This window comes from Protobothrops mucrosquamatus, unplaced genomic scaffold, assembly GCF_001527695.2.
Source record: "Protobothrops mucrosquamatus isolate PMUCROS unplaced genomic scaffold, P.Mucros_1.0 scaffold_198, whole genome shotgun sequence".
Classification (NCBI taxonomy): domain Eukaryota; kingdom Metazoa; phylum Chordata; class Lepidosauria; order Squamata; family Viperidae; genus Protobothrops; species Protobothrops mucrosquamatus.
Genome location: NW_015386274.1, coordinates 1,038,747 through 1,052,096, shown reverse-complemented (window position 1 = coordinate 1,052,096; position 13,350 = coordinate 1,038,747). Strand labels below are relative to the sequence as shown.

At 34.5% G+C, this 13,350-nt stretch overlaps 1 protein-coding gene across 1 annotated transcript in view; it reads left to right on the top strand.

Annotated features, from left to right (window-relative positions):
• The window catches only part of PHKA2 (phosphorylase kinase regulatory subunit alpha 2), a 109,190-nt gene that overhangs the window by 76,072 nt on the left and 19,768 nt on the right, over positions 1-13,350 (top strand). Inside the window, exons 20-26 of the mRNA XM_015825295.1 lie at positions 1,881-2,054; positions 3,490-3,578; positions 4,568-4,701; positions 6,801-6,957; positions 8,217-8,296; positions 8,966-9,044; positions 9,158-9,287. Coding sequence (XP_015680781.1) covers positions 1,881-2,054; positions 3,490-3,578; positions 4,568-4,701; positions 6,801-6,957; positions 8,217-8,296; positions 8,966-9,044; positions 9,158-9,287 — 843 coding nt within the window. The remainder of the gene's footprint in view (positions 1-1,880; positions 2,055-3,489; positions 3,579-4,567; positions 4,702-6,800; positions 6,958-8,216; positions 8,297-8,965; positions 9,045-9,157; positions 9,288-13,350) is intronic.

Sequence of the window (13,350 nt, the reverse complement as noted above, 5' to 3'; positions counted from 1 at the left end):
GTAGGGATAATTTTAAAAGTATTTTAATCGGAAACACAGCTGGTAATATTTGGTTTTAATTCGGCTTTTATCGGGGTTTATTTTTTTTGTATTTTTGTATTTTGTATTTTTTGTATTTTGTGTATATTATTTGTTTTTAATATGCTGTGAACCGCCCTGAGTCCTATGGGAGAAGGGCGGTATACAAATTAAATAATAATAAATAATAATAATAATAATGAGTGTTCAGGAGCTATAGTAAGTACAAATGCATACACTGGATTGTTTTCTGATATGAGTTGGTTGACTATATTATGTTAATAAACTGTCAATTCATTTCTAACTATAATTCTTTAGTTAGAATTATAACTTATAAATTCTCAAATGGTTTGGAGATAGATAATATCCCTAAATGCACCCCCCCCATCTCTCAAATGAATCTGTAATCAAGATTTACTTGAAAGGATCAAGAAAGGCTTTTTTCAACGCTGCAAATACTGTATATTCTTGCTTTGACAATATGCAAAGCTGTCTGGCATTTTTATAGTTAAACCAGGCAGAAGGGGAAAAGAAACCGGATGTAAATCACATCTTCCAAGTTGATTGGAAGATGTGAACCATGACCCCAAAAAAAGGTGGGAGGGAAATGTCTGGAATGCTATGCGTAACGGAAGAGAAGCAGTTCTAAGCATTCCCCCATGCTGTGCTGACATATCTGTAACATTAATAAATGCTTTTAGGAGAAAACATGCCTGAAAGTCCTTTTAAGTGTTTCGTTACTCAGACACATGACAGCTTTATTAGCAGAAAGATTGACAAAGTTCTCTCTAGGATGATATCAGTGGAGGAATTTTTCTGAGGAAATCAGAGAGGTTCTTTCATTTAATTTTAAAAGAGGAGTTAAAACTGTATATGAATTATACTACAATTACCTCAATTTTTTTCTATTTTAAAATATGTTTTTTCTATTTAATTTTTTTCAAGCTTTATTAAAAATTTAAGTTAAGTCCATGACAGGCCAAATGGAAATAATTTGATAGATAATATTAATAAAAAGCAAAAAGCTAAAAAAAGCAATATCAGAAAATACATTTCAGCAAGTACGCTTGTGTGGTTTGTTCAAAGTTGCTTAAGTTGTTTAACTGCAGAGGGACCAGATGTCTGGATATTCTAAAAAGGAATTTGGGCCTTAATGTATAGCAGAATAGTTGAAGAGGCTACTTATTTATGAAAAACTGAGACTGGAAAAGTTATAATAATATAAAAATCTTAAATATTGAGAGTATGCACAATCACTAATTTTAACATCTTATGTATTCATAGAGTCTGAAGATTTATTTATTTATTAAATTTATATGCCATCAATCTCCTCGATAAGGCAAGTCAAATCAGAATGCTACATAGAACAAAAGTTTTTGCCTTGCTCAAAGCAGGTACAGGTAGTCCTCGAGTTACAATAGTTCATTTAGTGACCATTTGAAGTTACAACAGCACTAAAAAAAGTGACATGACCGTTTTTCACACTTATGACTGTTGTAGCATCCCTCTGATCACGTAATCAAAATTTGAACACTTGGCAACTGGCCCATATTTATGACGGTTGTAGTGTCCCGGGTCATTTGATTAACTTTAGTGATCTTCTGAGAAGCAGAGTCAATGGGGAAGCCAGATTCACTTAACAGCTGTGTTATTAACTTAACAATTGTCGTGATTCACTTAACAATGGTGGCAAGAAAGGTTGTAATATGGGGCAAAATTCACTTAACTAATGTCTTAGCAGTAGAAATTTTGGGCTCAATTCTGGTCGTAAGTCGAAGACTATATATGACAAAATATAAAGTTAATTGGGTGGAAGCATAAGTGCTTTACTTCAAACAGCTTTTTTAAAAATTTTTTTACAGAAAGCCAGGATGAACTGGACCAGTACATAAACAGTATGTTACAGAGTACTGCTCTGAAATCATACTTGCCTCCACTCACAAAAGGCACAGGCTCATCCTACGTGTTCAGTGCTGCTCATTCTACTAGAGAAATACTATCAATCATGGCCAAGGCTAAGGGACTGGATGTTCCAAGTAAGTTTTTATAACATTTTAAATCTACGCTATTTAACAGATTGAATGCCTGTAAATGCTGTCATCTTGCTTCTGCAAAAATCTGTCATCTCACATGAAATAAACTTATTTCAGTAAGATTACAACACATTTTCCCAAAAAATAAGGCTTTATTTTCAGGTATCTGTAGAAATAGTTAATAGAACAGACACTATCATGATACATGCCTATTGGGAAATTTGCCCAGTTGGTCACAAATTGTTAGAAAAAAGTAGAAATAAGAATCCATCATTTGGAGACTACTGTATTGACTGATGAATAGAGCAGGCTGTGAATCATGTTATTTTAAGCAACAAAATACATTGTGATAAAGGTGGAGGAAGAAAAGTTTCAACTAATTAAAAATTCAGAAATATTTCCTCTGATTATTTTGGCTAGAGACAGAGATTTCGTAGTTAGGTAAGTTCTTTATGAAGTGCTAAAATTTAAAAATAAAGGAAAAGTCAGGACAAAATTGAGCGCAAACTATAACAATTCTTGGTTCAGTATTTGGGAAATTATATGGCTCTATTAGCACACAAAACTGCCATGATTTACCACTTTGAGAAAGCCCAAAAAATGAGCCTCTAGACTTGGCCACCCCTTCTGTTTCCTATTCTCTTTAGCAGTTTTTCATTCCAGATTCCCTGAATCTGTTTTGCCCTGAGGAGAGAATGTGAGTTATAATACAATTTGGGTAATTTAACATGTAAAATTTAAAAAGAGAACATTGGTTTAGAATTTGTGATGAGCCACAGTTTCTGGTCTGGATAGCATAGTATGTTAGAATCTGTGACAGTAAACTAAGCACATAAAAGTCCTAACCAAATCAGGACAAGAAGCAATGGATGGAAACTAATCAAGGAGAGAAGCAACCTAGGACTAAGGAGAAACTTGCTGACAGTTAGAACAATTAACCAGTGTTATTAAATCTGTATGTGCAGCCTTGTATATTCTTATATCAGATATGGGCATGAAATAATGTGGACATATGTTAGATTTCATACATTTAGGAATTAACATTTTGGCTATTATTAAATATGCTGATACTGGAATATTCTCATGTCAATATATCTTTCTGGATTTGAACACAAATGTTAGCATTTTTTTCTCTAGGCAGAAGAACATTGATAATCTAAATAGAAGTTACAGATTTGTATAACCAAACTTTGAATCATCCAGCCTTTTCTTTTTATGAAAATCTACTTTAGAAATGACAATATATTCTCCTCTTTCAACAAGGCAAACTATTCCATAACAAGCCAGCTTTCTTGTAAAAGATCTTTGGAGTTTGGTTAAACTCATTTGCTTATACTGTCTAACTGATCCTCAGTATCATTTATATTTTGATTTCCATCAACATTTGGATTTGTACAGTAGCAGATCTGTAAAATGGCTTTACATTATTTTTTTCCAGATGTTTCAATGTCATTGCCTACAAAGGTTTTAAACACTCACCGGAAATCTCTGAACCTAGTTGATTCCCCTCATCCACAAGTGGACCAAGTAAGAAGTTCTATTATTTCCTTTTGGAAAATATTGTACTTACTAGTTATATAAATTACTGTAATTCATTTATCAAAGTTGGAGATATACAATTGGAACAGAGATAGACTTTCACACAGCAGCTGTAAGTTTAAATTTAATGGCTTTAAGAAAGGACAGGAGGGGAAAATGTCTGTTTGATAAACTACTTTGTTTTGATTATATCCTTTTTCCCTGGCCCCATCCAGATGTGAGACATAACCATATAAAAATAGTGAGGCAGCCCTTGATCCCAAACGGAAACCACTTTTGCTAGCTAGCTTTATGTGGCATTTGAGGGCCATTTTGTGAATGCATAAGTAATGGATAGTAAGAATGGTCAGTCAGGATTTAATAATATGTTAAAAACTGCTATTTGATACCAGCTATTGGAATCTCTGGCAATAATATTGGAGGTTGTTGGGAATCAAATACAGACATACAGCCTTTAAATTGTACATCTCTGCTATTTTAGAGCTTGTCTTTCACAACTTGTTATGTTCTTTTATGTCTTAATTGATTGCAACTTAATTGCCAATGTTATCTTCTAAAATCTAACTCTAACCTTAATTCCATAGCATCAACATGGTATACCAAGTTTTCAGACACTTAGCTATAACCCATGTTGTTTTTTCAATCAGTCAAAATATATGTATAATTTGTAATTTACAAGGGATTTTATCTTTTTTTTAAAAAAAGCACCAGGTCACAGATGCTTTTTAAGTAAATAGAGATTAATAGAGAAACATATTAGATATCTGAGCATTATAGGAATGCTTATATATATTGCATTGCCTTGAGTGCATTCATGATGAATATTCTACCATGTATCCTTATATGTCCTCCTCTTGACTTTTGTCATTTTGTGTGCGCTTTGGGGGGGGGGGTTGAATAAATTTTTATTTTATTTGGAAAATTAAGGTAAACTACATACTCCAAAAAAGTATTTTGTATTTTGTTTTGATTAATAGGAATCTAAGACTGCTCTTCATTTGCCAAAGGATGCTCATGGTGATTTAGATTATGAGAAATTAGTTGGGCAGCTAACAGAATGTCTTACTTTACATGACCAGGCAGATATATTATACATCTTATATCTAATAAAGTAAGTTTCCTTTTATGCTCTACAGGCAGTTCTTAATTTATTTTTTAAAATGATGTTCCAGAAAACGAAATATTCAGCTGTACTAATTTTTATGTGAGGTTGCCATTTGTTTCTATCCTGCTTAGTCTTATATTATAATCTTGTATTTCCTGGTCCCTGAAATTCTAATCTTGAAATTCCTGTTAGTATTGCTTTTTTTACTTTATTTATTTTACTTAACAATGCAGGTAGTCCTTGACTTATGACTGGTTGCCTCACAAAGTTACTTATGATCTGTTTTTAGAGTTACAATGGCTGCATAGACACCCACAATCGCATGATCACCTGTTGGGTGCTTGGCAACCAGTTCACCTTTACCTCCATTTCCAGTATCCCACAATCACATGATCATGATTTGCGATGTTTTCAGTGTTTACTTCCTGTTTCCAATTAAAAAATGCCCCTTAGCAAAAATGGGTTCACTTAACAACTGTGGCATTTGCTTAACAACCATCGTAAAAAACTGTTGTAACTTTGAATCCAGTCTTGTGATGCCATGACTTACAATGCAATAATTTATGACTCTAATTCCAGGCTCAATTGTACCATACGTTGAGGACTACTTGTGCCAATAAACTCATCTGACACATCATCTGGTTTTCACTTAGTATTCCATATTCATATTGTCAAATTATTATTTCATTATCACAGACAAGCTACCATTAGTGGAGCAGCTATTTGTTTTTACAAATTAAGCCTTTAAAGGCATAAAACTCTCTTCATGCAAAAGTCTTTTGAGCAAGAATTTAAAAAAATGCATAAATGCTTGTTTAATTTTGAATCGGTAGAGATAGCCCTTATTTAGCAACTGCCTTGGATAGCAACTGTTTGCAAATACAGTGGTGATAAATAGTAATAAAAATCCTTTTTTGACCAACAAGCACACATCTACAGTATCGGAAGCTTTCAGTGTGAAACTAAGAAACTATGGTCTGGTGGGAAGATTCTAATAAACTAATTAAGGTTACAGAGTGAGCTTGTTAACTTGCTCTTAGCACTTTTTAGGGACATGGTATAATACAGAAGAAAAACAACTCTGGAAAATATAGTTTGTTTAAGCAATTTCTCCACCCTGTGAAGCAAAACAAAAGAGTGGGGAGATGGATCAGGCACAGAACATTGTACAGGTACATTGACTTACAACCACAATTGAGCCCAAATTTTCTATTGCTAAGTGAGACAGTTGTTAAGTAAATTTTGCCCCATTTTACAACTTTTCTTGCCATACTTAAATGAATCAATTCAGCTGTGAAGTTAGTAATACAGTTGCTAAGTGAATCTGGCTTCCCCGTTGACTTTGCTTGTGAGGTTACAACAGGTGATCACAAGATCCAGAACATTGCAACCATGATAAATATGAGCCAGTTGCCAAGAGTCTGAAGTTTGATCATGTGACCATGGGGATCTGCAATGGTCATAAGTATGAAAATGGCCCTAAGTCACTTTTTTTAGTGCCATTGTCACTAAATGAACTGTTGTAAGTTGAGGACTATCTGTACAAGAGTATTTGAATAACACAGCAGCAACCAGTGATATCTCTCTCTCCCTCCCCCCCCCTCTCTCTCTTTCTCTCTCTCTCTCTGTGTGTGTATCTGTGTGTCTGTCTCTATTTCTCTCTGTCATGGGATTCAAATAGCAACTGTGTTGATTACCATCCATTTTCCCAGAACCAATTCAGTAAACAAGGGCTAACTGTAATTCTGTAACCTTAAATCAAGAACTGCTTTGAAGACTGGAACTTTTACTAACTTCTGGCAATTCACTCAGGACTGATACACATACAACCCATGGCATGCATGTCCAACCCTTGGCCCGCAGGCTGCATGTGGCCCTGGACAGCTAGTAATGTGGCCTCACAAGATCATAAACATTTAACATTATGTGATTTATATACCTTAACTATATGATATATTTTATATGTGATTCAAGACAATTCCTTTTCACTCAGTGCAGCCCACACAAACCAAAATGTTGGACGCCCATGACTTACAATATCCCCCTTCCCTTTTAAAAAAATAAATAAGAACATATAACCACTATGATACTTTTTGTTTTGTAAGAGGTCTTGATTGGGAAACACATCTCTATGGCCAGTGTGGAGTGACAGTTCATTGCCTCCTCAATGAATTGTACAGCAAAGCAGGCATAAACCAAGAATGGGGGCTCATCCGCTACATTTCTGGCATATTGAAAAAAAAAGTTGAAGTTCTGGCTGAGGTATGGATAAATACATTGTTTCCATTTCAGTTTCTCTCAACCTTGAAGAGCATGCACTCAAGCCCTACAGAGAATCCCTGTTCAAATGGCCAGAAGTAGTTATTTACCTGGGAAGATATTGGAAAAAATATCTAGAAATAAATAAAGTTATAACTAGTAGCCAGCATGGGTTTGTTAAAAACAGTTCATGCCAAACCAATCTTATTTCATTCCTTGACAGAGTGACTGTATTGGTAGACCAGCGAAATGCTGTGGACATAGTATACTTAGACTTCAGCAAGGCATTTGACTAAGTAGACCACAACCTACTTCTTGGTGAAATAGAAAAATGTGGGATGGACAGCATCACCACCAGATAGTTTTGTAACTGGTTGGCAAACTGTACTCAATGAGTCATCCTTAACGGTACTACAGCTATATGGAGGGAAGTAAGCAGTGGGGTAGCACAAGGTTCTGTCTTAGGCTCAGTATTCCTCAATATCTTCATAAATGACTTAGATGAGGGAATAGAAGGGAAACTCATCAGTTTTGCAGATGACACTAAGCTGGCAGAAGACAAGCTCAGGATCCAAAAAGATCTTGACAGGCTTGAACAATGGACCCTATCCAACAACATAACATTTAATGTGGAGAAAAGCAAGGTTTTACATCTGTATAAATAGAGGCATAGAATCAAAATCATGTGAAGTATTAGTACTGCTTTATAAATCCTTAGTAAGACCACACCTGGAATACTGCATCCAGTTTTGGTCACCACATTACATAAAAGATGATGAGACTTTGGAAAAAGTGCAAAGTGCAAAGAAGAGCAACTAAGATGATTAAGGGCCTGGAGACAAAAACTTGAAGAATGGTTGCAGGAATTGGGTATGGCCAGTCTAGAGAAAAAAAGGTCTAAGGGTGACATGATAGCAGTATTATGAATAGCACTCTAAATGCTGCTTATGCCAAGCATAATGCTTGCTTCTGACTTGCGAGGGAGCAGGCAAGCATGTTCTTCTGCATCCTTCTCCAGCAGATCTAACTGGATGAAGAACAAAAACCCTTGATACCTTTGCTGGACCTCCCTACGAAACATTGAGAGATAATCTTGTTGTGTTTTTGTATCTCAGATGCAAAGATAGAAGAATATGGACTTGGTCTTCATATTAAATTAGTGATATGCAATGACTAAATTAATGTTTCAAAATTTAAGAGTAATGCAATTGCTACTGCGTATTTAATAATTTGAATCTTCTTTTTCCTTTGTTGTGTGCCAGGCCTGTACAGATCTTTTATCCCACCAGAAGCAACTTACAGTTGGCCTCCCACCTGAGCCCCGTGAAAAAACAATTATAGCGTATGTGAACTTCTCCATCTTAAACCAATGTCTTATTTTTCATACTTCTTGACAGCTATATTATAAGATTGTCTAGAAAGTATTTTAGTAGTAAAAGTATTAATTTAGGAAACATGATTCATGTCTGAGATCATACAGGATTTTAGCCAGGTTGTTAAATATATAATAGCAAAAAATGGTCCTTTTCATTAGCAGCACCACTGTTGTGGCTTGATAGTCAAGGAAAAGCTTGAAAGAATGGAACCCTTTTTTTCCCCAATTACATGTAACTGAGTAGAAAATAAATTCTAGAAAAGGAGGATTTTTTCAATGTATTCTACAGTTTCAGATTTATTAACTGTCCTGGGAATCAGGAACAACTATGAGTTCAAAACAGGTAAGTTAGTCATTTGGTAGAGATAGGGAAAGATTCTCATTCTGCAAGTTTACTTTTCTCCAATCTTAGGCTGCATAAAGGCAGGCTTTCTTTTGCAAGTCATTTAGAAGGCAAAAAAGATTAAAACCAAGCAACACAGACTGCTAGACTTCTAGCCATCTAATAAAAATTGCAGTCTGATAATTTGGGAGAGTAATTTATAAGGCTAAGATACTGAAGAGTCTTCTTGAAAAATATCCATAGAGTTACTGACAGATTTTTGCTTATGCCTTTAATAAATTCAATTTCCATAGACCTTTGCCTCCTGAAAAGCTGATCAAACTAATATATGAAGCCAGTGGCCAGGATATCAGCATTGCAGTCCTTACACAGGTAACATGAACAAAAAGCCTTGCTAATGTTTTTGAATACATTATTTTATTATTGCCATTATGTGGATAGAGATCTCTAAAATCAATTCCTCTTCTCTTCCCCAATCCTGGCAGGAAATTATAGTGTACCTGGCCATGTATGTCCGGTCACAACCTAGTCTCTTTGCAGAAATGCTCAGACTCCGCATTGGGCTCATTATTCAAGTGATGGCAACAGAACTTGCTCGCAGCTTGAATTGTTCAGGTAAGGCTACTTTCCTATTACTCTGGAATAAAAGAAGGGGTGGATGACAATAGCAGATTTGCATATAATAAGTATAGTGAAAAGGAGTCAAAAATAATGAAGGAAATAGATAAAGGACTTCCAGAGAAGGCAGGAGAAGATTATGGGTAAAGGACAGTAGAAAGTATATTAAGGGAGTAATACACTCATAGGTAATACTTTTTTTATTTTTTATTTTTTTGCAATAAATCTTTTATTGTTTTATCAATGTATAAAATACAAAATAAAAATAAAAATAGGAAATTAAGGGAAGAAAAAAGAAGGGAAAGAAAATGTGAGGTACAAGGGAAGAAAGAAAAAGGCATTGACATCCTACTCTTTTTAGCACATTATAAGATAACATTACAACCTCAACTTTTACTTTTACACATTAGTATATAACTAGCCATTTCTATAACAACAAATCTAATAGGCAAAACCAAAGTTAAAGTTTCATTTTTTTATCAGAAGCACAAAATCCAGAAGTGATATCCAAATAAAAAGCATAAATATATTCTCTTCTTTGCATAGAACAACCAATTTAACCATTTCTGCTTTATCTTCCTTGCTGTTGAAATAATATGCATTTCTATTTGCACTTAATAATCTTTATAAACTGACTTCCGGTGGGACGGCGTGCCGATGGCGGCTCTTTTCGGAGCCGTCCTCTTGGGAAGGCGTCAGAGCCAGCATGAACAGTGGCCAGCAGCTGTTCAGCGGCTTGGAACCTTGTGCCCCGGGAGAAGGGGTCGAGGTGAGTACTCCTGGATAGGAGTAGAGTCCCAAAAGCTCTCCCTTTATTTCGGGAGAGCGAAATTGGGTACTCCTCCAGAGTCCGGGAAATCTCCGCCTCCCAAGTGCCTTTGTTCCCTTTTTTTTGGGGGGGGGGAACAAAGCCAGTCGTTGCCTCCACTTCTGTGAACTATAGAAAACTGTGAGTAAATAATAACCAGACGGAACTGACCAGGGGAAACTGGACTTGAGTAATCTAAGACTTTAACTCAATTTATTAACATCTTTAAAGTTAAGTTGAAATGAGGAAAAAAAAATGGCTGCGGTTTGCCGTTTTTTTATAGATGAGATTGACTTTCCTTTTTAACTTTCACTTTCCTGTAGCGTTGAATGAAGAGGGAAATTGTTACCCCTTGGCTTAAGGTTGTAACTTTGACATATTTTTTCTTTGGGTTTATGGAAAGTTTTGGTGATTGTTTTTTTTCTTTTAACGGAGAGAATTTTGGATTTGGATTTTGGATTTTCCCCCCCTCTTTTTTTTCTCCGAGGCTTGGATTAAAGAAGTTTGGAAAATAGCTTTGTTTAATGGAACTTCCGCTTTGTTTAAAGATCTTCAACAGTCTATAAGGATATAGAGAAGAGGCAGTGATGGACTCAGCTCTGACTTTGGGATGCAATTTTAATACTTATAGAAATGGAAAATTATGGTATTGCACCTCAAGGGAAGCAGTTGGGGGATATTATTGCTTTTTCTGGAAGGAGGGAGAAGTGGAAGAAATAGCTGTAAAAGCGGAAAATGGATTGGAAACAACTAAAGAAAATCTACAAGGATACAGAGAAAAAGCAGTGATGGACCTAGCTGTGACTTTGGGATGCAATTTTAATACTTATAGAAATGGAAAATTATGGTATTGCACTTCAAGGGAAGCAGTTGGGGATATTATTGCTCTTTCTGGAAGGAGGGAGAAGTGGAAGAAAGCTGTAAAAGCGGAAACTGGATTGGAAACAATTAAAGAAAATCTACAAGGATACAGAGAAGAGGCAGTGATGGACTTAGCTGTGACTTTGGGATGTAATTTAAAAGAACTTATAGAAATGGAAAATTATGGTATTGCATTTCAAGGGAAGCAGTNGAAGATATGGCAAAGTTTCTTGTATGATGAAGAGATTGGTGAGGATGGATTGGTTATATTTAGATAGATTATATTAGCTTATATTTGATTATCTTTTTATGAGTTAAAGTATGTTTATATTAGATTAGTTTACAATGGGTAGTTTTATATAGACTTGGGAAGATGAATGTTTAATCCTGTAATCAGTTCTGGGAAGTCCAGGGGGGTTAGGTGGGGATGGGGGTGGGAGGGAGTATAGAAATAGAGTTATTAGTATTGACTTAAGGGGAAGTAGGATATATTAAAATAATAATAGATTATTTATATGTATAACTGAGTTAATTATATTGAAATAATTTGAATTGTATAAATATGATTTTGTTTTGATTAATTGATGGCCTTGCCACCATGTTAAATAAAACTAATAAAAAATTTTGTTGGGGAAAAAAAATAATCTTTATAAACTATCACCATTTATATTAACAAAATTCATGGTATTCTTTCAGATTATTTAACCTTAAAGGGAAAATATTTTTTTCATCCAGTTTTAAACACTAAGCTTTTCTTTAAAAACATTTCTAAAATTAAAACATTCTCATGCATCTTTTTTTAAAACTTCCTCTTGGCATACATATTTTAAAGTTTACTTTCAAACCAATAAAATTCCAACTACAATTAACTCATTAAATTTAGATCACTCCTTCTAAGTTACCCTCATAGAATAATTTTTCTTCTTGTATACATCCTTTTTAAAGGTCTAGATTTTTCTTTAAGCTAATATATCTTTTTCTTTAACTTTTTCTTAACATATTTTCAAATACACTTTCAATAATATTTTACAAGCTTTAGGAATTACTTAAGCCTTTTTTCTAAAGAAAAAATACATTTTCAAACTTTAGATTAAGACTTTCAATTACAAATATCAAACCGATGGAAATCCATCCTAATTCTAATTGACTCATTAAGTTTAAGTCACTCCTTCCAGTTTGTCTTCATGGGATAAAATCTTTTTCTTCTCTGGAATATTTGTCAAGTACTTATAAGCTTCTGTTTTTCTCAAGGATTTCTCAACCTTGTTAATATCTATAAGGAAAAGGTCCTTTTAAAATTTGTCCTTTAAAAAGTTGCAAATTTTCTTGGAGCTCTTCTTTCAATTGTGTTGGGAATCTTCTATTTAGCCATCATAATAAAAACTGGTGTCAGGTTTATATTCCAAAATTACGGTTGACTCCTCTGCATTGTCAGCTATTTGTGAAATTGCCTCAGTGGTTTGGTGATTTTCTACACATATTTTCATCTCTGAAGTAGTTTGAATAGTCTTTTTAAAATCCTTGGAACGTAGCTGATCAATAAACTAATATATTTTATTTAAAGAGTTTTCAAATACATCTCTAATAATTTGCTCTTCCATTTTCTTAACTCCTTCTTTAGTCAAAGAGTAGCTTTTTTGTAAGTCACTTAAGAATTGCTGATCAATTAGGAATCATAAAAATTGGAGAGGTTTAGTTTCAGTCATCCACAGCAAATCAAGCTACAAATTACTAAAAAGAATAAACTAAAACCCAACTTTCTGCTCTTATATTTCCTCATCAATTTTTTAAAAAGACAATTCACACTTCCTTAGTTTAGCTTGCCTAAGCAGCCTTGTTTCTTGTTGTTTAATGAGAAGAAATCCCCAAAATGGCGCAGATCTTCAAAAAGGAATCTTTTAGCTTAATAAAGATTAATAGTCCTTAAAAATTAAGAAATGAAATGTACAACATGCTGTCTGTTTGAAAAATAAATTCCAAAACTGTTGCTTCTTCAACCACAAACTGATTGCAGCCCTACCCCCCAACTTTCGGCACACAAGCTACTTCGAAGCACAGCTCCTGAAGCTACTTGCAAACCTGTTGCTTTATTGGAGACTCTTGATGGGTAATTCTAAGACTTTCCCTAACCCAGGAGAGTCATATAAACTAAAAGAATGCTAGTTCCTTCTATTAATAGTTGAAGCAGCTACATTCCTGGGAAAATCCCCTCAGGGATCTATTCAGTTGGCTATCTTCACCAGAAGTCCATTTTTTATTTTTGTTAACCTACACTGTTAATTGACAAGATATTTTTGGGATCCCTTGATACTGCCTGTTCTTGCCTTGTGAGCATTTGACCCAATGGTGATTACACTCAGAATCAATTTCCCCTGTTAATTTTCTCTGTTC